The 24234-nt window shown below is 47.2% G+C and overlaps 2 protein-coding genes and 1 pseudogene across 2 annotated transcripts; all 3 read left to right on the forward strand.

Moving 5' to 3' along the window:
- Window positions 1-324: 324 nt before the first annotated feature.
- LOC119809414 lies at window positions 325-10621 on the forward strand. The gene is made up of 8 exons (XM_042054724.1): window positions 325-494; window positions 656-835; window positions 1883-2024; window positions 3146-3330; window positions 3601-3982; window positions 5293-5524; window positions 9017-9320; window positions 9514-10621. Exons 1-8 carry the CDS (start codon window positions 326-328, stop codon window positions 10347-10349), a joined length of 2430 nt encoding a protein of 809 aa, XP_041910658.1. The 5' UTR covers window position 325; the 3' UTR covers window positions 10350-10621.
- LOC119809172 lies at window positions 3219-5778 on the forward strand (annotated as a pseudogene).
- A 3709-nt stretch (window positions 10622-14330) lies between the features above and the next one.
- On the forward strand, window positions 14331-22904 carry Rsl24d1 (ribosomal L24 domain containing 1). The gene is made up of 6 exons (XM_038322816.2): window positions 14331-14470; window positions 16424-16537; window positions 18086-18158; window positions 19338-19401; window positions 21545-21630; window positions 22500-22904. The coding sequence occupies exons 1-6, from the start codon at window positions 14390-14392 to the stop codon at window positions 22571-22573; spliced, it is 492 nt and encodes a 163-aa protein (XP_038178744.1). The 5' UTR covers window positions 14331-14389; the 3' UTR covers window positions 22574-22904.
- Window positions 22905-24234: the final 1330 nt, after the last annotated feature.

The raw sequence follows: 24234 nt of genomic DNA on the forward strand, positions 1-24234 counted from the left end.
AGGCCTCGAACTCACAGAGATCCACCTGCCTCTCTGTCTCCCAAATGCTGGGATTAAAGGCGTGTGCTACTAAATCCTGGCACCAATAATCATCTGAAGACCAGAAACCAGTCTAGGTGCCAGGCCTCTCAGGTGCAGACCACAGGAGACCACGTGAGAAGAGGCGGGGCTTCTGGGAGTGAAGCAAGGCTTAAGAGCCAATTGGAAGGACAAAAGTGGGGAGGGGCTAGCAAACAGCCCTTGAAATACAGTTCTCCAGACAGGATTCTTTTGGGTTTACTGGGTTTGGAGTTGCTGAGGCTGTTTGTGACGATACTGGTGCACTATGGCCCCTTTTAAGGCTTATAAGTCGTTGGTCCAGCTGCAGCACAAAGAAGGGACCTTATTTGAAGTGGTCGGAGACTCCAGCACGCTGCCCAAGTGGTTCTATATCGAGCATCTGGATGATCCAGTAGCAGTGTATGTAAAACCTTGGCTCGTGGAAGCGATGTTTGGTGAGTGACCTGGGAAGGGAAGGCAAGAGGTAACCTTTTCCTGACTGTCCGGTGGCTGTGGCCCCAGGCCTGTGGCACCTCTATCCAGCTGCCTCAACTTCTGATTGAATGTGCCAAGAAGTGGGAGCCACCTCACCCTCATGTTCCTGTTCACTGCTCAGGCAAGGACGGAGAGTACATCACACATGTTGAGTGCACGTCACGTACCTTGCTTAAAGTGACCCATTGGCGTCCTGAAGAGGATGCAGAGATTTTGATATTCGGGCCTCCTTTTTATCAAAAGGACGTTTCACAGATGATCTCCAACTTGGTTAATTATTTCTGCCGGCAAATGTCGCAAGGTAAGAACTGGGAGTAGGTAGGGCTGTCTTGCCCAACAAACCTTGGCTCCTTGGGAGGGATCCCCTTGGGAAAGTGGGTTTCAGATTGTTGTGGGAGCCTTGTGTTTGGAAACTTTGCCCCCCGCCACGGTCCCAAGAGTGACTGTCCTTACCAGTGTCTTTACACTGCTTTTTTTCTTCCAACACAGAGGAGGACCTTTCTCAAGAAGCTGAGATCCAGGGTCTTGGAGATTGATGAGGCCTCCGCCCAGCGGTCTCCTGTGAGGGTCCCTGAGACTGGTACCCAGGAGGCTCAGGTAGAGGTCGCTGAGGCTGCTATCCTCAGTTCTATGCTAGCCTGGGATGACAGTGCCAGTGATCTTTATTTAACCCCTGCCTAAGTCTCCAGACATCATCTTGGTTCTTTTTCACCTTTGAAGTTGGAAGAATGGAATAAGACTTTGTTTTCCCCTCATGTTAATGTTTGCAAACACAATTGAAAATATTTCACAGGCGGATCTCTGAGTTCGAGGCCAGCCTGGTCTACAAGAGCTAGTTCCAGGACAGGCTCTAGAAACTACAGGGAAACCCTGTCTCGAAAAACCAAAAAAAAAAAAAATATATTTCGATAAAGAGCTGCATCCTCCAATAAAGTGTGTTGTTTGAATGGTAGAAAGGGAACAGTGTTCTTTATCAGCCAAGGCTGTTGGACACCCTCGCTCTCTTCTTGAGGAGGGTGGGATCTCTTGGATTTTTGGTCCCCACCCCAGCACTCACAGGATCAAATACTTCCCTTGTTCCTAACCCTGTCCGTCCGGAAGGGATGGAGCTGCCTTGCAGGGCCAATGATTCTCCACCTGCTACTTTACTTGTGGTGCCTTGAGTGGATCTGGGGTTTGAAACTTGGTTATTTGAAGGCTTCAGCCATAGTGTTAATATTCCTTTCATGGATATTTTCTGCTAAAGCAGCAATGACCCAGGCCCAAGACCTGAATGCACATGAACTTGGATAGAGCCTCATTCACTTCCTCAGAAGTTGCCTGAGAACCTTAAACAAACTGTTTATAGTGAAGATAGCGCACCTCCAGGACCCCTCCTGGACTAGATTTACCTCATCAGGTTCCCCAGAAGCAAAAACAACAAGCTGCAGTGGACCCAGTGGCAGCACAACCTTAGTTCCAGCATTAGTGAGGCAGAGGCTGGCAGACGGGCAAGTCTCTGTGAGTTCTAGGCCAACCAACACTACGCAGCAAGAGCCTGTCACAAAACAAAACACAACACATAAAAGGCAGTGACCATCTTTAAGAAGAACACAGTCTTGAAGGGTTTTTGGTTTTTCGAGACAGGGTTTCTCTGCAGCTTTTGTAGAGCCTGTCCTGGAACTAGCTCTTGTAGACCAGGTTGGCCTCGAACTCACAGAGATCCGCCTGCCTCTGCCTCCCGAGTGCTGGGATTAAAGGCGTGCGCCACCACCGCCCGGCTCTAAAGCTGCAGAGAAACCCTGTCTCGAAAAACAAAACAAAACAAAACAAAACAAAAAAACAAACAACAACAACAAAAGGCCGGGCGGTGGTGGCGCACGCCTTTAATCCCAGCACTCGGAAGGCAGAGGCAGGCGGATCTCTGTGAGTTCGAGGCCAGCCTGGTCTACAAGAGCTAGGTCCAGGACAGGCTCTAAAAAAAGCTGCAGAGAAACCCTGTCTTGAAAAACCAAAAAAAAAAAAAAAAAAGAAGAACACAGTCATAGTGTAAAGGATGCCTTTTTCTCTCTGGTGTTTTTTTCTCCTAACACTTCTGCTTAGGCCTATGTGAATAAACCTCCAGGAAAACCTTTCTTCCTTTCTGCTTCAGAGACTGACGTGGCCTGGAATTCTTTTTTTCTTCTTTCTTTCCCCCCCCCCACTTTTTGGAGACAGGTTTTCTCTGTGTAACCCTGGCTGTCCTGGAACTCGCTCTGTAAACCAGGCTGGCCTCGAACTCACGGAAATCTGCCTGCCTCTGCCCCCAGAGTGCTAAGGTTAAAGGTATGAGCTACTACTGCCCAGCTATCCTGGAATTCTTTACAGTGGCCAAGCCACAGATCCTGGTTTGGTTTGAGCTGCCTTTATGTGTACCCCAAAACACCAACAGTGAGACTATGTCTCAAAAAAGAACAAAAGAACAAAAAGGAAAATCTATTGTTCACAACATTAGACAGGCATGGTGTATATGTTTGTAATCCCAGCATTTAGGAAGCTGAAGCAGGAGAATGGTCACAAGTCTGAGGACATTGGGCTACACGGGTGTGACCTTGGCCTCCAGGTGAGGCAGCTGGGGTGGGGATCATTTCAGGGGAGGCCTGGGGCCGTTCGCTGATGCACTGTATCTGCCACCCCACCCTTTCGCCGCTGACGCCGCCCTGAGCATGTTGGCCAACTGCACCAGCACCACGGCGGTGGTGGTGGTGCAGCTCAGCGCCAGCAAAACCAAGACCAAGAAGCGTTTCGTGTGCCAAAAAGTGAAGCTATTCCGGGCCAGTGAGCTGATCCTCAGCGTCCTGATGTGGGGGTGAACCACATGATCAATGAGCTGACCAATGTCCCTGTCCATGTCATGCTAATGCCCGATGACTTCAAAGCTTAAAGCAAGATCAAGGTGGACAATCATCTCTTCAATAAGGAAAACCTCCCCGGCCACTTCAAGTTCAAGGAGTACTGCTGTATGGTGTTCCAAAACCTCAGGGAGAGATTTGGGATTGATGACCAGGATTACCAGAACTCAGTGACACGCAGTGCCCCTATCAACAGTGACAGCCAAGGCAGGTGTGGCAACCCGTTCCCTCATCACCTATGACCGGCGTTTTGTCATCAAGATGGTGTCGAGTGAGGACATGGCCGAGATGCACAACATCTTAAAGAGATACCACCAGTTCACAGTGGAGTGTTATGGCAATACCCTCCTGCCACAGTTCCTGGGCATGTACCGCCTGACTGTGGACGGCGTGGAGGCCTACATGGTGGTCACCAGGAATGTGTTCAGTCATCGGCTTACCGTACATCGCAAATACAACCTCAAGGGTTCTACTGTTGCCCGAGAAGCCAGTGGCAAGGAAAAGGCCACGGATTTGCCAACATTCAAAGATAATGACTTCACCAATGAAGGGCAGAAGCTGCCACGTGGGAGAAGAGAGTAAGAAGAACTTCCTGGAAAAACTGAAGCGAGACATTGAGTTCCTCGCCCAGCTAAAGATCGTGGACTACAGTCTACTGGTGGTCATCCACTATGTAGCGGGCAGAGCAGGAGGAGATGGAGGTGGAAGAGCGAGCAGAAGATGAGGAATGTGAGAACGACGGGTGATGGAGGACTCTCATTGGCTAATAAAGAAACTGCCTTGGCTTTTTGATAGGGCAGGATTTAGATAGGTGGAGTAGACAGAACAGAATGCTGGGAAGAAGGGAAGTTAGTGAGACACTTCAGGCAGTCGCAAGAGACAGTCGCCATGAAGCCAGCCACCAGGTCAGACATGTTGAATCTTTCCCGGTAAGACACCACCTTGTGGTGCTACACAGATTACTAAATGTGGGTTAAAGCAAGTGCGAATTAGCTAATAAGAGGCTGAAACTAATGGGCCAGGCAGTGTTTAAATGAATACAGTTTGTGTGTTGTTATTTCCGGGGCTAAGCTAGCCAGGCAGCCAGGAGTGGGGCGGCAGGAACACGGCCCGCAGCTCCTCACTACAGACACAGGGTGGGCGGTAGCCTTCTCTGCTCCTAAGGCCAGCCTCCAGATAGCCCTGGCAACCTCCTCAGCTGCCCCCGGGTTCTTTGGACCAGGAGAGTTCGACCTCTCTGTCGACATCTATGCCATGAAAAGCCATGAAAGTGCCCCAAAGAAGGAGGTCTATTTCATGGCCATCATTGATATCCTCACACCGTATGATGCTAAGAAGAAAGCTGCACATGCTGCCAAAACAGTGAAACACGGGGCACGGGCTGAAATCTCCACTGTGAACCCGGAGCAGTACTCGAAACGCGTCAGTGAGTTCACGTCCAACGTCCTGACGTAGCCATCTCTACGTTCCGCCAGGGCCAGAGGGCTAGACAGGGGTCGGGGGTCGGGATAGGGAAAGGGTGTGTTTGGGCTAGAGAGGGTAGGGAGCAGAGGTGGTCAGGAGGGCTTTAGTAGAAGGGCTGGATCCTGTGACACAGAGGACCAGAACAGCTCTACAGGGAGATACGCTGTTTGCGCATGTGCCCATAGGGTGTAGCCTTCCTTCCTGCCCGCCCTTGTTTGGCCCCTCTTGTCCCTCTTTGGTATCCTGTAACCTTTGTGATACCTTGGGGCTAGAGATGACTTGGTGGGTTTATTTGGGTTTGTCTCTGAAAATCATCGCTCCGGGTTTGCTATTTATACTGCTCCACGTCATCACGTGCCGCCCTCCCTGTCCTGTCTGGCTCTCAGTTCCCTTCAGTTAAGACTGGCATAGGGGCAATGAACAGCAAGTGCGTCGACCCCGCGAGAGGAGGCCGGACGCCTCCAACAGCTGTTTTGGTCTCTCCTAGACAGACTTTTGAATTTCCTGGAGTATTGGGCATAGTTTCCCTCCGTGTTTCCACCTTGGGTTCAAGTGAAATACTGTATCCACTTCTCCATGCTGCCCTCGTGGAAGAACAAGCATCTCGGACCAGAGTCAGAGGCCTCAGGGGGGAACAGGTTCATCTTTATGAGATGGTGAGTGCCCGGAAAGAAGCTGGACCCTCAGACAGCTGGTTCTCAAAGAACCCAGTGGTCACCAACCCAGCCATCTGTGCCTCTGACCTGGAACTTTGATGTCTGTCAAGCCTGTTTCCCACTGGCTCAAGGGGAACTAGAGAGCATCTTCACATTTATCAGGACCCCTGTGTTTCAATGGCTGTTTCTTTTTGGAAAAAAAAATCCCAGAAACTAATACAGGGTCGTGTGCATCATCCACATCCTAACTCCTGACCTCTGCGTGCAGTCACCTGTAACTGGCCTTGGTCAGGGGCAGAGCCCTAAGTACTTGGGTGCTCCCTGCAGGAGACACCACTCTGAGCCCAGGCCTACCATGTAGGTGTCTGGTCTCAGTGCCTGTGATTTCTCAACCTGGACAGCTTCAGCCAGCAAGGTGCTCCACCTGAGCTTGCCTGAGTCACTTTTTTTTTTTTTTTTGCCTGAGTGACCCAGGAAAGCCTTATTGGAGGCCAGATGTGGGGTTTGACCCATCCCCAGGCTCAGGGCTGATTTTCCTTGTTGCTCCCTCACCCTTTCTGAACTTGGGGTCAGGCCTCCTTGGGAAAGAGCGACACACCCTGCAGCCTCCATCGGGATTCCGGCCCAGGGCCTCAGAAGGGAGCTATACAAGCCATTCTGATGCTATCAGAGCAACTGGTGGCCAGGAAGGAAAATGGCCCTGTTGGCTTGCACTGGGAGAGGTACATTCCTGCCTCTTCCCAACCCTCAGAAGGAATCAGGAATTTAGGATGAAAAGTGTGTAAATAACCCCAAAGATGTAAAGCAGGTTTGTGGAACTATCTCAGGTGAACAGATGACTTCCCGTGACTGCCTCCCAAACTAGCCGAGCTCACCTTCGGGAGCGGGAGCCACTGCGCGGTGTCCTCCCTACCCAGCGCTTCTTTCTCTAGGGCTGCCACAGTGGGTCTAAGGACTTCTGGTGAGGCAGGTGGGAGCCACACTTCTTTCCAAGAAGAATATAGATAAGGTTCTGGGGAGCAGAGCCGCAAGGGTCTTGGGGAAGTATTCAGAACCAATGGTGCAAGGAGAAATGTTTAATTTAGGAGAGGGTTATATAGGAATAATGTCTGGACATGATTTCCCACCTCACAATTGTTATGGTTTTGGTCCCTGTCCCTTTAAGAGACAAGCCACGCCCATTTCCTCCCCCTTCCGCTGAGGCAGGCTGATCTTCAGCTTCCGGCCTGAGCTCACTCTCTTTTCCATCTTCCTCTCAGAGAGGCAGCTTTGCCTCTGCCTCTCTTCCCACCTTTCTGCTTCGCCCTCCCTTCCCCCTTCATAACCCCCTTGAATAAATATTCAACCTCACCATGTCTCTGTCTTCTGCCCTCCTGCCATGTGTCTCCCTGCCTGGGACCAGCCACTGCTCGGGGACCGGCCAGTTTTTATAGGAAGAAACCATAGCCCAATAATTCGAAAGGGGCAGGAAGGGTGCCACTGAAAATTCTGAAAATACAAGTAATGATCACAAGGTGGCAACTCCCTGCTTCTAAAGATCACTTTTAGGGTCATAATCTGCTAGTTCCTGAAACACAGTATTCCAAAATCCCAATGATAATCACAAGGGGGAAACTCCCTGTTTCTCAAGATTATACTCAAGATTACAATCTAACTTTATTTTCAGCTAGTTCCTGAAACTGAACCGGCTAATCCTAGATTTCTCATTCTTCTCTCCCTGCTTAGATTTAATCCTAGATTTCTGATTCGTCCCTCCCTGCTTAGATTTTTGGTTCTATTTTTTCCTGCTTGGCGGGGGGGGGGGTCTGGATTTATCCAGGTCTTTCAATTTCATTTTCTTAAATATCAATGAATAAGCAAAGTGCACAGGAAACTAAATGGAAATGTAATTCTGTTGTTTAGAGAAAGGCATTACAAATAATATTCTTTCTAGTTAGGAAAGCACGTGTGTGGTGTCTTCACTACAGGTGTTCGCTCTTGCCCCTGCCCAACTGTCTCTTGAAAGTAAATCAGGAAGCCTAGTGAACTGGAGCATGTCGAGATCCCTGCCTGGCAGGGCACTTAGCAAGACCCTGTCTCAAAACCAAAGGAACAAGCCAGGCGGTGGTGGTGCACGACTTTAATCCCAGCACTTGGGAGGCAGAGGCAGGCGGATCTCTGTGAGTTCAAGGCCAGCCTGGTCTACAAGAGCTAGTTCCAGAACAAGCTCCAAAGCCACAGAGAAACCCTGTCTTGAAAACAAAACAAAACAAAAACCAAAGGAAATAGAAAAATGACATGGAAACTTGTTACTAGGGGCAGATAACTCACTGGAAACTTGTTACTAGGGGCAGATAACTCACTGGAAACTTGTTACTAGGGGCAGATAACACTGGAAACTTGTTACTAGGGGCAGATAACTCACTGGAAACTTGTTACTAGGGGCAGATAACTCACTGGAAACTTGTTACTAGGGGCAGATAACTCACTGGAAACTTGTTACTAGGGGCAGATAACTCACTGGAAACTTGTTACTAGGGGCAGATAACACTGGAAACTTGTTACTAGGGGCAGATAACTCACTGGAAACTTGTTACTAGGGGCAGATAACTCACTCAGAGCTAAGGCACAGGGAATCTGTGAGACTTCATTGGCCTTGAGGTCAGGTAAGAGTCTGTCCTGAGGGGAAGGGGGAGAGAGGAGAGTGGGAGGGAAAGGGGAAGAGGTGGAACTTTTTAATAAATAAATAAATTTTAAGAAATCAACATTAAAAAAAGAGTCTGTCCTGATGTTGGGTAGACTGTTGTCAACGCCCTGTGTTCACAGTTAGGATGTCTGCTGTCCGCTGCTTCCCAACACATATATTTTTTTTCCCCCTGTCTGTTTTGTTTTTTTTGAGACAGGGTTTCTCTGTGCAGCACTGACTGTCCTGGAACTCTTATCTGTAGACCAGGTCGAACTCATAGAGATCCACCTGCCTCTCTGTCTCCCAAATGCTGGGATTAAAGACATGTGCTACTAAACCCCTGCACCAACAAGCTTCTGAAGATCTAGGTGCAAGTCCTCTCTCTCTCAGGTGCAGACCACAGGAGACCACGTGAGAAGAGGCGGGGCTTCTGGGAGTGGAAGCAAGGCCTAAGAGCCAATTGGAAGGACAAAGGGGGCGGGGAGTAGCAAACAGCCCTTGAAATACAGTTCTCCAGACAGGATTCTTTTGGGTTTACTGGGTTTGGAGTTGCTGAGGCTGTTTGTGACGATACTGGTGCACTATGGCCCCTTTTAAGGCTTATAAGTCGTTGGTCCAGCTGCAGCACAAAGAAGGGACCTTATTTGAAGTGGTCGGAGACTCCAGCACGCTGCCCAAGTGGTTCTGTATTGAGCATCTGGATGACCCAAGGACAGTGTATGTAGAACCTTGGCTCGTGGAAGCGATGTTTGGTGAGTGGCCTGGGAAGGGAAGGCAAGGCAAGAGGTAACCTTTTCCTGACTCCTTTGCCTGAGTATGTACTATAGAGAAAGCCTGTCCGGTGGCTGTGGCCCCAGGCCTGTGGCACCTCTATCCAGCTGCCTCAACTTCTGATTGAATGTGCCAAAAAGTGGGAGCCACCTCACCCTCATGTTCCTGTTCCCTGCTCAGGCAAGGACGGAGAGTACATCACACATGTCGAGTGCACGTCACGTACCTTGCTTAAAGTGACCCATTGGCGTCCTGAAGAGGATGCAGAGATTTTGATATTCGGGCCTCCTTATTATCAAGATGACGTTTCCCAGATGATTTCCAACTTGGTTAATTATTTCCGCCCGCGAATGATACAAGGTATGGACTGGGAGTTGTAGGGCTGTCATGCCCAGCAAATCTTGGCTTCTTGGGAGGGATTCTCTGAGGAAAGTGGGTTTCAGAAATGTTGGAGGCCAGATAGCCCTGTGTTTGGGAACGTTTGCCCCCCCCCCATGGTCCCAAGGGTGACTGTCCTTACCGGTGTCCTTACACTGCTTTTTTTCCAACACAGAGGACCTTTCTCAAAAGGATGAGACCCAGTGTCTTCCTGTGGGGAAGGTCCACGAGGCTGCCAGCCGGCTGTCTCCTGTGGGAAAGGTTCATGAGGCTGCCAGCCGGCTGTCTCCTGTGGGGAATGTCCACGAGGCTGCCACCCGGCTGTCTCCTGTGGGGAAGGTCCATGAGGCTGCTACTCAGCAGGTTCCCGTGGAGATTGCAGATGCCGCCACCCAGCTGTCTCCCGTGGAGGTTGCTGATGCCGCCACTCAGCTGTCTCCCGTGGAGGTTGCTGATGCCGCCACCCAGCTGTCTCCCGTGGAGGTCCATGAGGCAGCTACTCATCTGTCTCCCATAAAGGTCCATGATGCTGCCACCCAGCTGTCTCCCGCGGAGGTCCATGAGGCTGCCACCCAGCAGGCTCCTGTGGAGGTCGCTGAGGCTGCCACCCAGCTGTCTCCCGTGGAGGTCGCTGAGGCTGCCACCCAGCTGTCTCCCGTGGAGGTCGCTGAGGCTGCCACCCAGCTGTCTCCCGTGGAGGTCGCTGAGGCTGCTACCCAGCTGTCTCCTGTGGAGGTACATGAGGCTTCCACCCAGCTGTCTCCCGTGGAGGTTGGTGATGCTGCTACCCAGCTGTCTCCTCTAGATGTCGCTGAGGCTTCCATCCAACTGTCTCCTGTGGAGGCTAGTGAAGCTGTCACTGAGCATCCTTCAGGGGCTGTTCATTGGGATGTCATTCAGGAGGCTGCTACTCAACAGCATTCTGTAAAGGCCTCTGAGGCTCTGCCCCAGAAGTTTCCTGAGGTTGTTCTTGAAGGGGGGGATCCAGAGTTCTCCAGTGGAGCGCCATGAGATGAGCCCAGCAGTCTCTGGATGTGCCAGTATTGAGCCTCCAGGCTGCCTGGAAACCAGTTGCCAGGTTATAAGGGTGACTCACATGTTGAACTAGAATAAATGTACATATCAGTAATCCCTTTCTGGAGGCAAAGACGGGGGACTCTAATTCTAGGCTAGCCTGAAATGAATGAGGCAGTGATCTTTATTTAACCCCTGCCTAAGTCTCCAGACATCATCTTGGTTCTTTTTCACCTTTGAAGTTGAAAGAATGGAATAAGACTTTTTGTTTTCCCCTAGTGTTAATGTTTGCAAACACAATAGAAAATATTCCAATAAAGAGCTGCATCCTCCAATAAAGTGTGTTGTTTGAATGGTAGAAAGGGAACAGTGTTCTTTATCAGTCAAGGCTGTTGGACACCCTCGCTCTCTTCTTGAGGAGGGTGGGATCTCTTGGACTTTTGGTCCCCACCCCAGCACTCACAGGATCAAATACTTCCCTTGTTCCTTAACCCTGTACGCCGGGAAGGGATGGAGCTGCCTTGCAGGACCAATGATTCTCCACCTGCTACTTTACTTGTGGTGCCTTGAGTGGATCTGGGGTTTGAAACTTGGTTATTTGACAAAACTGGCTTTGAAAGATCCATTTGGTTATCAAGCTGTCAGTAGCTACTTTTTGGTTTTGGCTAGTGTCACTCTGGGAGGGAAATTGTGGGAAGTCTGTGCCTGCAATGCTGTCTTCTTCAGGACTTTTCTGGGAGGAGGGAAATTGTAGGAGGTCTCAGCCTCCAATGCTGTCCTCTTTAGGACTTTTCTGGGTTATCTGAATTTCCTGAAGTTGAAGAGCACGTGGGTTGAGTCTCCTTAGAAGTCTTGGAGGCAGCCAAATGTTTCATATTCGTGCAGAAGCATTCAGGTGGTAGGGCTATCAGCAGACAGTAATTGTGCCATTTTCATTTTAAAAAATGCCAGGAGGCAGGGTTGTGGTGCTGTGTCTTTAATCCCAGCCCTCGGGAATCCGGGGAAGGCAGATCTCTGGAAGTTCAGGGTCCTCCTGGTGTACATAGCGAGCTCTAGGCCAGCCAGAGCTGCACAGTGAGACCAGGTATCACAGTTCTAGGAGATGCACAGAGGAGGGTCTCACTGTAACCCTGGCTGTCCTGTGACAACTGTAGTTCAGGCTGGCTTAGAGAATCTGCTTGCCTCTGCCTCCCAAGTGCTAGGATCAAAAGTGAGTGTGCTTGATTTTCTGGTGAGCTATTCCTCTTTCCCTTGCGTTATGTGAAAATGGGCATTGTGAATTCCAGATATGATTCGTGCCTGTGTGTAAATGAATAAATCCAGATAGGTATAAGTAACATGAGGGCCTGCTTGTTGGGATTTGTCTTGCCCAGTTCTAACAGCCAGTATGACCCAAAGAAAATCAGTCTACATTAGTTATAAACTGATTGGCCCATTAGCTCAGGCTTCACATTAGCTCTTATAACTTATATTAGCCCGTTATTCTAGTATATGTTAGCCACATGGCTCAGTACCTTTTTAGTGGGACAGGTCACATCCTGTTCAGTATCTTGACAGGACTGGGAGGGAAATGGGCTTCCTCCTTCCCAGAATTCTCCTGTTCTCTTTGAACCGCCTCTACTTTCTTTCTGGCTACTGACCAATCAGCGTTTATTTAAAACATAATTGACAGAATACAGAATTGTTCTACACTAGGTCTAAATGAAGAATTTTACTTTGGTTAGGATGTATCATAGTGGTAAGTGCTTTCCCTGTATACACAAGACCCTGGGTTGGAACCCCAGCACCAAAAGAAATAGATGCTAGTGATTTTGTCTTCTTGAGAAGAGATTCTGCTATGTAGCCCTGGCTGACCTGAAACTTGGTATGTAAACCAAGCTGGCTTCAACTTGGCTCTGCCTGCCTATGCTGGGATTAAAGTCATGGACCAGCACATCAGGTTTTTATGTATAGTTCATGGAAACATTAACAGGCATTGAACTCCTGTAGCTGCAGATGAAGCTCAACTTTTTGTTTTGAGACAGGATCTCTGTGTAGCACTGGCCTTTCTGGAACCTGGTCTGTAGGACAGGTTGGCTTTGAACTCAGATCTGCCTGCCTCTGTCTCCTGAGCCCTGGGATTAAAGGAGTGCATCACCACCATCACCCAACTAACCCTGAACTCTTTTTTTCCAGACAGAGTTTCTCTGTAGTTTTGGAGCCTTTCCTGGAACTAGCTCTTGTAGACCAGGCTGGCCTCAAACTCAAGAGATCCACTTGCCTCTGCCTGCAGAGTGCTGGGATTAAAGGCATGTGCCACCACGGCCGACTTTAAATCTGATCTCTTGTTCGTCTACCTGCCCTTACCTCCTAAATGATGGGATTATTGGCATCTGGCCAATTCTAAAGATTTAAAACCTTAACTACAGCTTTTACCTTGTATAAATAGTATAAATGGGTTTCATGGTGACACTTTAGTGCATGCTTAATAACATGGACTTTGATTACGTTTGCCAGTAATATGTCCCTGTCTTAGTTAGGGTTTCTATTGTTACAACATAGCACTATGACCAAAAAGCAAGTTTTAAATTGCGTTTCTCAGGAATAAAAATTGCAGTCCTAAACTGGGTTTAAAAGGCGCATGTCTTTAATCCCAGCACTTGGGAGGCAGAAGCAGGTAGATCTTTGTGAATTTGAGGCATGCCTGGTCTACAAGAGCTAGGACAGTCTCCAAAAGCTACAGAGAAACCCTGTCTTGAAACACCAAAAACAACAAAACCCCTGCAGTCTTATAAATCTAATGCTAATTAATATATTAATGTATACAGCTACTAAATCAAGATATTAAAATTCACTTCTTTCTTTCTTAAAATGGTTGGGGGCTGGAGAGATGGATCAAAAGTTAAGAGCTTTGACTGTTCTTTCAGAGGTTTTGAGTTCAATTCCCAGCAAGCACATAGTTGTTCATAACCATCTATAATGAGCTCTGGTTCCCTCTTGTGTGCAGGCAGTACTCTGTATACATAATCTTTAAAAGACATTGTCAGACTAAAATCTCTATCAATATAAATAATCAATGTAAAAAGAACAAGACCCAAAATGTAGTTTAGAAAATGCTCTAGAAGAAAGTTTCGAAAATATTTTGGAGGATAATCAGAAGTTAGAGGTAATTAATCTGTTAGAATTTGCATTTTCTTCTACATGGATTTGTGCTTATTTGGAAAACTAACCCAATAGAACATTGTGGCACTATTTTTCTCCATTTTAGCCATACTGATGTGTGTAGAAACATTCTGTATAACGTTTTGGTGAAGAGCCTCAGTGGGATGGTAAGGAAAAATAGTTCCTTTTTATTCACTGCATGCAAGGAAAACATAAAATACAGATTTGAAAAACAGCCAGATATGGCATTGCACCCCTTTAATCCGACTAATAGGAAGGCAGAGGCAGGCATATCTCTCTATTCGAGGCCAGCTTGGTTTACAGAGCCAGTCTCAGACTACGCAAAGTGAGACCCTCTCTCAAAAATACAAAACCAGCATAAGGAACCCGAGCTCAATCCCTGGGATCCACATGGTGCGGGGAGAGAATCACTTGCTCAAGTTATCCTAACTTTCACTAGGTTTGTCTCCCGAGGCCGGGGAGGGAGGTTGTCTGCGTACTTCTGCCAAGCCATCTGGGGAAGGCAAGCCTGGGGTAACGGAGACCTTGGCCATATTCCATGAGGACTGTACTCAAGGCAAAGTCCAAACCACAATAACATGAGTATACACGGAAAAATTTCTTTTTTTTCTTTTTTTAGTTTTTCGAGACAGGTATAGAAGATGGTCAGGTCCACAGACTAAAATAACCCGGATGCAGAATGCAGCCTCTGAAGCTGTGCAGGGCGAGGATGCTGCTACGCACCGCGTCCGTCCGAGGCGCCTTTACGTACAGCGCGCATTCCAAGACCACTTCCGGTCGGGTCAGAGAATTGCTTCCGGCGCCTAGGACGTGACGCATCGCATCACTTCCTTTTAAGCTCGGCGCCTGGGAGGTGGGGCCCACGCGGAGTCAACATGAGGATCGAGAAATGTTATTTCTGTTCCGGGCCGATCTACCCTGGCCACGGCATGATGTTTGTCCGCAACGACTGCAAGGTGAGGCTGCCGTGGCCCGTGCGACGACGGCTGGGAGCGGGAGCGCGCGCAGCTCGCGCAGGGTTTGTGGCTCCGCGGGGTGTCCTGGACTGGTAGTCTGGGCCTCGGCTTGCCGTAGGGTTAGGAACTCGGTCGAACGCAGGCTCAGGCAGGCTTTCTGCTGCTGTCGACTGCACAGGGAGCGGCAGGAGGTGGGAGTGTCTGGAGAGGTTAATGGAGTTGGTGCCTGCGACCTCATAAGAATTCTGAATTGTTGGAGGTGAGCTAGGAGAGACTCCGAATGGATGGTCTTTGGGGAACTGGCTTCCTTGCGACTTTCACTTTCCCACTTCGTCAGACCTTCGGGAGCAAAACCTTCTTTAGGCGACAAGGGACGGTCCAAACTTGTGAAGGACCAGGTCGCAGTTGTTGACGCCTTCTTGACTTCTCCAGTTCTTAATTTCAGGAAGCCTCGGAGCACGCACCCCTCCTGGCTACACCAGTTCATTTCCCCCGAGTTCTGTGTTTCAATTTCTGCATGCGAGGGGAGAGAGCATCCTATGTAGGAAATTACCTTATTTGAATAAAAGGTGCAGAACAGAACAGTCGAGTCTCAAAAAAGAATTGGCGTGTAAATGACAAAGGCTTGGGGTGGGGCTGTTAATGTGAACAGTATAGATATAGGGTGAAGTTGTGACAGGCCTCCTTACATAGTACATGCATTTACCCTCTTAATTGGGAGTGAATCCCATTCCTCTAATTCTCAGAATTGCATGGACATAATAATGTACTTTGGTCCCATTTGAATCGGTTACCCACTCCTCCCCCATTTGCTGGATTCTTTTCTTTTTGTGTGTGTGTGTTTTGTTGTTGTTGTTTTTGTTTTTTCGAGACCAGGTTTCTCTGTATAACAACTCTAGCTGTCCTGGAACTAGCTCTTGTAGACCAGGCTGGCCTTGAACTCAACAGAGATCCACCTGCCTCTGCCTCCCCAGTGCTGGGATTAAAGGCATGCACCACCACCACCTGGTGTGTACAGGCTTTTTTAGTTTTTGTAGTTCATATTTTTCTTTTCAGCTGGTGTCACGGGGGGGGGGGGTCCACACACTTTAGTTATGATTAGTGTTCTCAACTAGAACCCAGTTAACCTCAAAGGCTACTTTCCATGGTTCTTCCACATGCACACAGATTACTTTATTTTTAAAGACATTATAGGTAATAAAATAATTTGGCCTAGATTTGGAAAAGCCTTACTATCCATTTCAAAACCACACTGAAGTGTTAGTAAGCTGAAAGTTGGTGCTGCTTTGGAATGAAGATGGAGAATTAAAGCAGTGAAGACCCTGCCTTAGATCTGTGAATGTGATCTTTTAAAACACGTCCAGCACATAGCATGGGAGCAGGTGTCCATAATCCGAGCAGGTAGGAGGCCGAGGGAGGAGGATTCCGAGTTGCAGGCCAGCCTGGACTTCACAGTAAGACTTTCTTTCAGAACAACAGCAAAAAAGCAATTTGCTGCAGAGCTCATTGTTAATGATAAAATAGCGAAAAAGAAGAGGAAAAATGACCTGTTAGCAGCTTTATTTTTGAAAATACTTTGTGCTTTCAGCCAGAAGGAAGCAAATTAGGATTCAGCGTGGCTCAGAACTCACCCTCTAGGGTTGTAGGAGTATGATTCTGAGAAGGGATTTAAGGAACTTCTCAGAGTCGTTCCTTCACTTAGGTCAGTGTTAGTTTTAGTCTCTTGTCTCAGGAGTTTTGGCTGTTGTCGGGGATGTTCTTGACACCAAACACTTTGAGTTTCCTTCTGCTCTGCTGTCTCATCTGCTTCCTGGTGTTGTCAGCAGTTGGGCATGAGAACCATTGTCATGTCTTAGATTTTACAGCAGTTCTTGTTGGCTGGCCAGGAGGTGTATCCTGACAGAAACATTCTTGTTGTTGACTCCATTGTTTTAACTTTGAATGTCTTAATAGGTGTTCCGATTTTGCAAATCCAAGTGTCATAGAAACTTCAAGAAGAAGCGGAATCCACGCAAGGTCAGGTGGACTAAAGCCTTCCGGAAGGCAGCTGGCAAGGAGCTCACGGTGGTGAGTACAGCGAGGGTTGCCCAGCCTGATCATGGGGTCCTGTCACGTGGCTGTGAGTGCTTTATTTTATTTGGCCATGCAGACTCTCATTTTTCATGTGATCCTAAAATTGAGGGGAACACTGCCAACCCCAGCTTGTAGAAGTTTTTTTTTTTTTTTTTTAAATCTCCACAAAATTGTTTTGGTTTTTGCAAAGAAAAAGGAAAAAAAAAATCATTTAAATGTGTTGGATGAAGTGGAATTTGCCCTTTAAAGATTGAGAGGCATTTGGGAGAAGAGCTAGTGTGCTCCCGTGTAGCACTGAGGCACAGGTGAGGTTTGGAACAAATATTAGCAGTTTCTGCGCGTCCTTGGTTGGGCTCTGTCAGAGAACAGAAGCTAGCTAGTAGGTATAGGGGACGCTAAGGGCTAAGGGGACGCTTTGAAAGATTTGATGCCAGGATCTCTTGAAACTTGTCCACATTTGGTCTCTGAAGAGGGAGAAGATGGAAGCTGTAGCTGTCCTTTGCTGGAGAAAGATGTTTTAAGTTATTGTACCGCTCTGTGGCTGTTGCCTCCCCCTAACCCTGTGACCCCTCTCTCCTCCCTTTCTGTAATCCCTGGTTCTTAATATCAGAGCTGTCTAGTGAATACAACTGCATGTTGTGTAGGATGGGAGGCCAAATCACAGTTAATTTAAAAGATAATGTTGAGTGTGGATGAAGAAACATGATACCATTAAGGCCAGAGAGCGAGGTGCCACTTTCCTCCACCTCCTGCCAGCTGCCGTACTTTACTGCTGAGCACATTGTGAGCTGAACAGAGTCTCAGCGTTTGTAAGTGACATAGCCAGTGTGGGTTGATATTCATTTGAAAGCCAAGGAATATGGCAGCTTTTTCAAACTGTTTTGCATGTCTTGGGATTAATGTTTATAACTATTAAAATACACCCATTTGGAGGGTCCAGAGCCACACAGGGCAAAGGTTACACCCTGCAGGTGTGCAGTTTCACACTCTTTCACTGCAACAGGCTCTTTCTTAGATGGAAACAATTTGAATTCTTGGTGTTTGATGTGTGTGTGTGTGTGTGTGTGTGTGTGTATCAAGACAGGGTTTCTCTGTAGCTTTGGAGCCTGTCCTGTAACTCACTCTGTAGACCACGCTGGCCTCGAACTCGCAGATATCCACCTGCCTCTGCCTCCCGAGTGCTGGGATTAAAGGTGTCCACCACCATGCCCGGCTGGTGTTTGACTTTCCATGTCAGGAAAATGGTTCAGATGATGGAGGTTGCTGGCTGGTTCTCATGTGGAGCTGGGAGACTGGGGAAGCCTTTTCAGTTTGTTTGTAATTCTCGTGGTTGTTTGATTGCTCCTGAAGGAGGGAATGGTCTTCCTCCCTCTGAGAGTCCCCCATTTCCCCAGAATCTGAGCTGTTTTCAGCTAGTAGAGAGCTGGTACTCCCTAGTATTATGGGGAGGGCGTCTTAATATTCGACTACTTATGATTTTTGTGAAAAGGAGCATATTTTAAACAATGATTGCTTACTACCTTCTTAACAACCTTCTTCTAGGACAACTCATTTGAATTTGAAAAACGTAGAAACGAACCTGTGAAATACCAGCGAGAGCTATGGAATAAAACTAGTAAGTCTTGGGGGTGGGGAGTATTGGGGAGGCTGTTGTGACCATCCGGTAACATGAAATGCTGGCTTGTGAACACTAAACTTGCCTCATTGCTCGGTCTTTTTCACCCCATGTTAATGGTCCTGTTGGTGTTTGTCTTTTACTATAAGCTATTCCAAATTCTGAATTTGGATACATCAGAAATTGACTGGTGTATCCATATAAATAATCTCATTATTAAACTTGAAGTACCCACCCAAAATAAAAACCACCAAGTTCTGAAAGAATAAATAAGGGAAATGTTTCGGTGGGTGAGGCAAGACCCAGTTAGGAAATACACAGATGTAGTATGCATCGCCAATCTAGAGCGGCTGCTCCGGGGGTCAGGTGCATGCCTTGTGCTTAAGATGAAAAGGTACTGCACTGAAGCCCATCAGTGCAGATTCTGAGGGTGTACTACTTGCTTGGGTAAATATCTTGATGTTGCAGGCCCAAAATTAAAAGCTGTACTATTCAGCACTTGTCTTTTCTCCTTGAAGTAGGCAGGGACTTCAATTGAAGGGAGGATAAGTGTTATAAAACTTAATTCCTTCTTTTCATTTTTTAATAGAGTCTTGCTGTGAAACCATGGCTGGCCTTAGCTCACAGGCTTGGCCTTCTGAGTGCTGATGTTCTAGGTGTCCGCCATATGAACTCTTAGGCGATAGTACTTTTGTGTGTGACAGGTCCTCTGCTCTGCCTTCTCTCCTTCCCATAGCGCTTTTATGCAGCCATCGGCTTGCAGACCGTACACAGTCCCTGTCCTCTTTCGGAAATTCCTGTTTCCGTTCCTTGCTGTCTGGTTCAGGTATTCCAGGCTCATTCCTCCATTGGAAATGCTGTAAGAAGCAGTATGGTTCTGCTTTTCTTCCCTGTCTGGGTTCTGTTCATCTTTTATATTGAATCCTAGAAACAGACTTTTCAGAAGTGTTTGTGTAGACAGTGTGGGAGTCTAACATTGTTCCCTGAACTGCCTTATGCAGTTAACAGATCTGAGTAGTGGGTGCAGCTAACACCTCATACTTGTAGCTCTGTCATAGCGATTGTTTCGTATTGAAGTTTTTCATTTATGCCAAAGTCATGCAGAAGTATTTAATATAATTGTTATAATCATACTGCCTGAGTGTGCGTAAATTTGCTGACTTGTAATTTTGTTTTTAGTTGATGCAATGAAGAGGGTTGAAGAGATCAAACAGAAACGGCAGGCTAAGTTTATAATGAACAGGTATGTGTATTTGTAGAGGAATAATTACAAGATTTCTAGAGGCACTGGTGTTTTAAACCCCATTTTATTTTGATATAACTTCATACTTATAACAATGTAGGAAGAATAGTATGGCGAACACTTGTATATTTTCTCTGCATTTTACATTCACTTTATCACTGCCCCTAGGACAGCGAGCTGAAGACATTGTGCTTCCTACTTTTTGTGCCTTTTTGTGTGGTTATCTGTCCTGTGTAAGACTCTTTCTCACTAAAACATGGTGTGATGCAGGACTAACCAGCAGAGCCTGCTTCCACTTCCTACACAGTAAGCTCGTTGGACTGCTCTGTCTTAAAGGCCCAGACGTTTTCTGAAGAGTCCATAGTGATCAGGTTGTTGGATAGAATGTTTCTTCATGGGGTTTTGTCTGGCTAGATTTAGGTAGGTGCCCTTGAAAGTAGTGCCAGTCAACACAGTGTCCTTGCTTACATGGCCCGTCACTGTTACCTCTGACTTTGGTTACAGTGGTGTCTCTGGGTCTCTCCCTAACAGAGTTGTTCTTTCCTTGGTAATTGATGTGGAGCAGATTCTGGAAAAAGCTTGTTACTCCTCAGTCTTGTTCTTGTTTTTGGCCTCCCTAGGAGAGTCTGGCCTCGGTCAGTGTGGAACTTTCTCTCCTATAAAATGGCTTTCCCTTTTTTCACCTTCAGAATCTCCTTATTCATGTAAACATACTGGACCTGTGTTCATGGATCCTGTGGTGTTTGGCCAGTGGGGGTTCCTCAGGCTCTCCTATTTCAAGTTGACAAGTCATCTTCATTTTTTTAGTTCTTTGTTGTTTCATGTGTGGACAGCAAGAACTTAAGAGTTCACATGCCTTCCCTGTCCTGGCAAGGGATTAATTAGCTTTAGAGGAGCTAATTCCTGTCTTGAGAGCAGGAAAATTCACTTTTATCTGTTACTAATTTTTTTTAAAGGTTTATTTTGTGTAGGAGTGTTTTGCCTCATGTGTTTATGTGCACCGTGTGTGCACTGCACTGTCAGCAAAAGGCATCAGCTCTGGAACTGGAGTGATAGTGCGGGCCACCATGTGGGTGCTGGGAACTGAGCCTCCGGTCTCTGCAAGAGCAACCAGTGCTCTTAATCACTCAGCTATCTCTAGCTTCTTTCTTTCCTTTTTTTCTTTGAGATGGGGTCTTACTGTGTAGCTCTCGATGACCTGGAACTCAGGTTCTCCTACCACTACGTCACGAGTGCTGGGATTAAAGGAGTATGCCACTACAGTCAGCCTCATTTTTTTTAATTGTTCGTGTGTATGCAGAGTGTGGTGTGTGTGAACATGCCATAGTGTGTATGTGGAGGTCAGAGGACACCTTTCAGGAGTTGGTTCTTTTTTTATTCTCTGTGGGTCCAAGGGATTGAACAGTTAGGCTTGTCAGCAAGAGCTTCTACCCCTGAGCCATGTCATTGTCAATGAGTAGTTTTAAATCTGAACACAGTGAAAGTCTTAGTAAAGAGGCATGCTGTGGCAGCGTCTGGCACCTCAGAAGGTGAGCATAGATGTTTGCACAGCTCTTTTAGCGTTTCTGATGAATGTTGTTAAGTGTTTTATGCTCCTGTAATTTCTGAATAATTAACAAAGCTACACAGCATGGAGACTGTGCTCTGTGAGGGGGAGGGACACACAGTGGCAGTTGGGAGACCGCCTCGTGCGGTAGAGCTTTGTGAGCTCTGAGCTCAGAGCCCGCAGTCAGACCCCATTCTGTCGGCAGATGCACATTGAGCCCCCCTGCACCACCCTACGTACAGTGGGTGCAGTGAATGAATAGGTTGCTAGAGAGAAATCTTGCTTAATTAGGAACTTGAACATAATTTCCACAGAACTATTAGGGAAGAGAATGACTGTCAGTAAGGGCTCAACAGGTGACTTTGCCTTGGTTTGTGTATAAACATGTTTGGGAGCCGGTTGATTCCTTGTTGGCCCACAGCAGTTGCTGCTGGGTGGGAGGTGGGAGAACAGGAAGGAGCAGAAGGCGGCCGCCCCTGTCCAGTCCCGCCTGTGCCCTGTGCAGACAGCATCAGCAGTGAGTGAGTGGCTGTGGTGAAAATTCAAATCTCAGAAGTTTTGGTCACTGCAGTTTGTCTTTGATGCATTTTATCATAGGCTGAAGAAAAACAAAGAGCTACAGAAGGTTCAGGATATCAAAGAAGTCAAACAGAACATCCATCTTATCCGGGCTCCTCTTGCAGGTGAGTAGAGAGACAGAAAATCTGAATTTTTGTGGTTAGTGTAATTGGGCCCCAGCTAACTTCCTAAAGCTGTTTTGTAAGCTCCACCTGCCCAAGGACCAGGTAACTTTCTGGAATGCTGGGAGTTGTAGTTCTTAGAAAATAAATAACAAAGCCTTGAGCTGGAGAGATGGCTCAGAGGTTAAGAACACTGGCTGCTCTTCCAGAGATCCTGAGGTCAATTTCCAGCAAACACATGGTGGCTCATTACCATCTATAATGAGATCTGGTGCCCTCCTCTGGCATGTGTGTACATAATAAATAAATAAATTAAAAAAATAACAAAGCCTTCTGTGAAAAAACTTTGGCTGTTTGGGTTTGTCCTTATAGGCCCCTCTAAAACATGCCTCGGGGCTACTCTGCCTGGAATTCCCGGAAGTGGGCCTGGCCAGAGTCCATCCACCTAGCCAGTATTTAATATTTAGTAGAAACTTGCTTCAAATTTGGCTCAAAATGGTAGAATTGGTTTTTTATGGTAAATCTCAGGATTAACAGAGGCCCTGCACCCTGGTAGCTGAAGTCACATCCCAGCCTTGGGTTCTGGGCTCTTCAGCCGAGTGATGTAGGGTGTGCATCTGTTTGTGGTTTCTCATGGTTCACTAAAGTTTGAGGAGTTTGAGATGAGTTTGTAGAGTGCTCTGCATATGTAGGAACTCTGAGGAATAGTAGTGTGACAGTATTCCTCAGTGCTTAGAAGTGGCTGCTGCTGTAGGGAGTCACACTCAAGTTCCTGCGCTTTATGTTTCCCTTATATTTAAATTTGAGTTTATCTTTGGAGAATCTCGTGCATAAGTACTGTATTTACTTACATTGTGCTACGTCTTTTAAAGGCAAAGGAAAGCAGCTGGAGGAGAAAATGGTCCAGCAGCTACAGGAGGATGTGGACATGGAGGGCGCTGCCTAGCGGTGCCGCCTGCAGCCAGCCCCGTGCACACTGGAAGCCAGTGGAGACTGCGTCCCTAAGTTATTGATGGTTACATAATGTCCCCCAGGCAAAGGTGACTCACATGCTTCTCTCCAGTGCAGCCTGTAAAAGCATCTATCGCGGGTGTTAGGTCTCAACTCAGTTCTCTGCTTCACTGTGTTATGCTCACAGAAACACCAAAGTTTGTGTGTAGATGAAGGTGTGAACCCTGGGCATAACATGGAGTCGTTGCTTAATGGCACCAGGCAACATTTCTGCACAGACTGTCATGCTAGTATGAAATTTGTAATAAAGTAATATTTTCCTTGCACTAGGATAGTCTGTTTATTAGGGTTATTGATGCAGAGGTCACAGCAAGGAACTAACCGTTCTCATGACAACCCCAGTGTCTTGTTTTGCTTTAGTCTGTTTAGTAGCTCCTTAGAGTTGCTTAATGGCCTCATACAGGGCCACGGTGCTGCTGAGCTGTGCTGGGCTGTCTGCCCCGCTGCTTCAGCTGTTCAGTCAGCAGCTGGTGGGGGTGGGGGTGGGGCGGGGTTTAATAAACTTCCTGAATGGTACCTTGTTACTGCTTTGGAGAATGTTCAATTCCAAGTTGGGACTTCTGATCCCTCCACCTCCAATTCTCTCTAGCCCAGCAATGGTCTAGAAGCAGAAGGATTTTGGTGCCTTTTAAAATTTATTTTGTGGTTTTCTTTCTTTCTTTCTTTCTTTCTTTCTTTCTTTCTTTCTTTCTTTCTTTCTTTCTTTCTTTCTTTCTTTCTTTCTTTCTTTTTGAGGCAGGGTCTCTCTTTTGTGTAGCTTTAGCTGTCCTAGAACTCAGGGAGATCTACCTGCCTGTGTCTCTTGTATACTGGGATTAAAGGTGTGCACCATCACACCAAGCATTTTTGATTTTCTTTAAAAAAAAAAAGACCAGCCAAACAAAAACTCTTTGTTTTTAGAAAACAGAATGGAAAGAATGTTGCCTATTAATTTGTACATAAATAAAACCATTCCTAAATAAGTGCCTACATACTTTTTCAGCTTTTTAAAATTGATTCTTTGATGTCACATCATGCATACAGATTCCATTCATCTACCTGTCTCTTCATATCCACCCTCTATCCTTGCAGCCTACCTCCCAAAATAAAAAAAAGTTAAAAAACCCAAAAAAACCAAAACTTATATTAAAAAAGAAAAGGGAAAAAAAGGTCTCATCATGCATCATGGAAGCTGTGGTGTGACCGTGAGTCACACAGTGCACCCTTTAGTCCATGCATCTTTACTTGTAAGTGTTCATTGCAACGAGTTCTTGGTCTGGTTCAGGCCTCTGGCTTCTACCACACTCTCAGCACTGGGACTCTGGATGTCCTGTTGTTGACTAGTATCATGGAGATGTTGGGGTGGCCCTGCTCACGTCCCTGGTTCTGGGCCTGGGTGGTAGATGGTTTGGTCAGCCTGCCAGCTCTCCCTCATCGACACCACCATGGTGAGCTCTCCAGCGTTGCCCTGGCTACTTCACTCATTGCAACAGGCGGCAAGGAGCAGGGCCAGTGCTCTCGTGCCCGTGGGACCAGTGCATGACCATCTCACCTGCACCCACACCACCAGGGTCTACTGTTTTGTCTGGGGAAGGGGCCTACTCACCCAAGTGCTGC

This window comes from Arvicola amphibius, chromosome 3, assembly GCF_903992535.2.
Source record: "Arvicola amphibius chromosome 3, mArvAmp1.2, whole genome shotgun sequence".
NCBI classification, from domain to species: Eukaryota; Metazoa; Chordata; class Mammalia; order Rodentia; family Cricetidae; genus Arvicola; species Arvicola amphibius.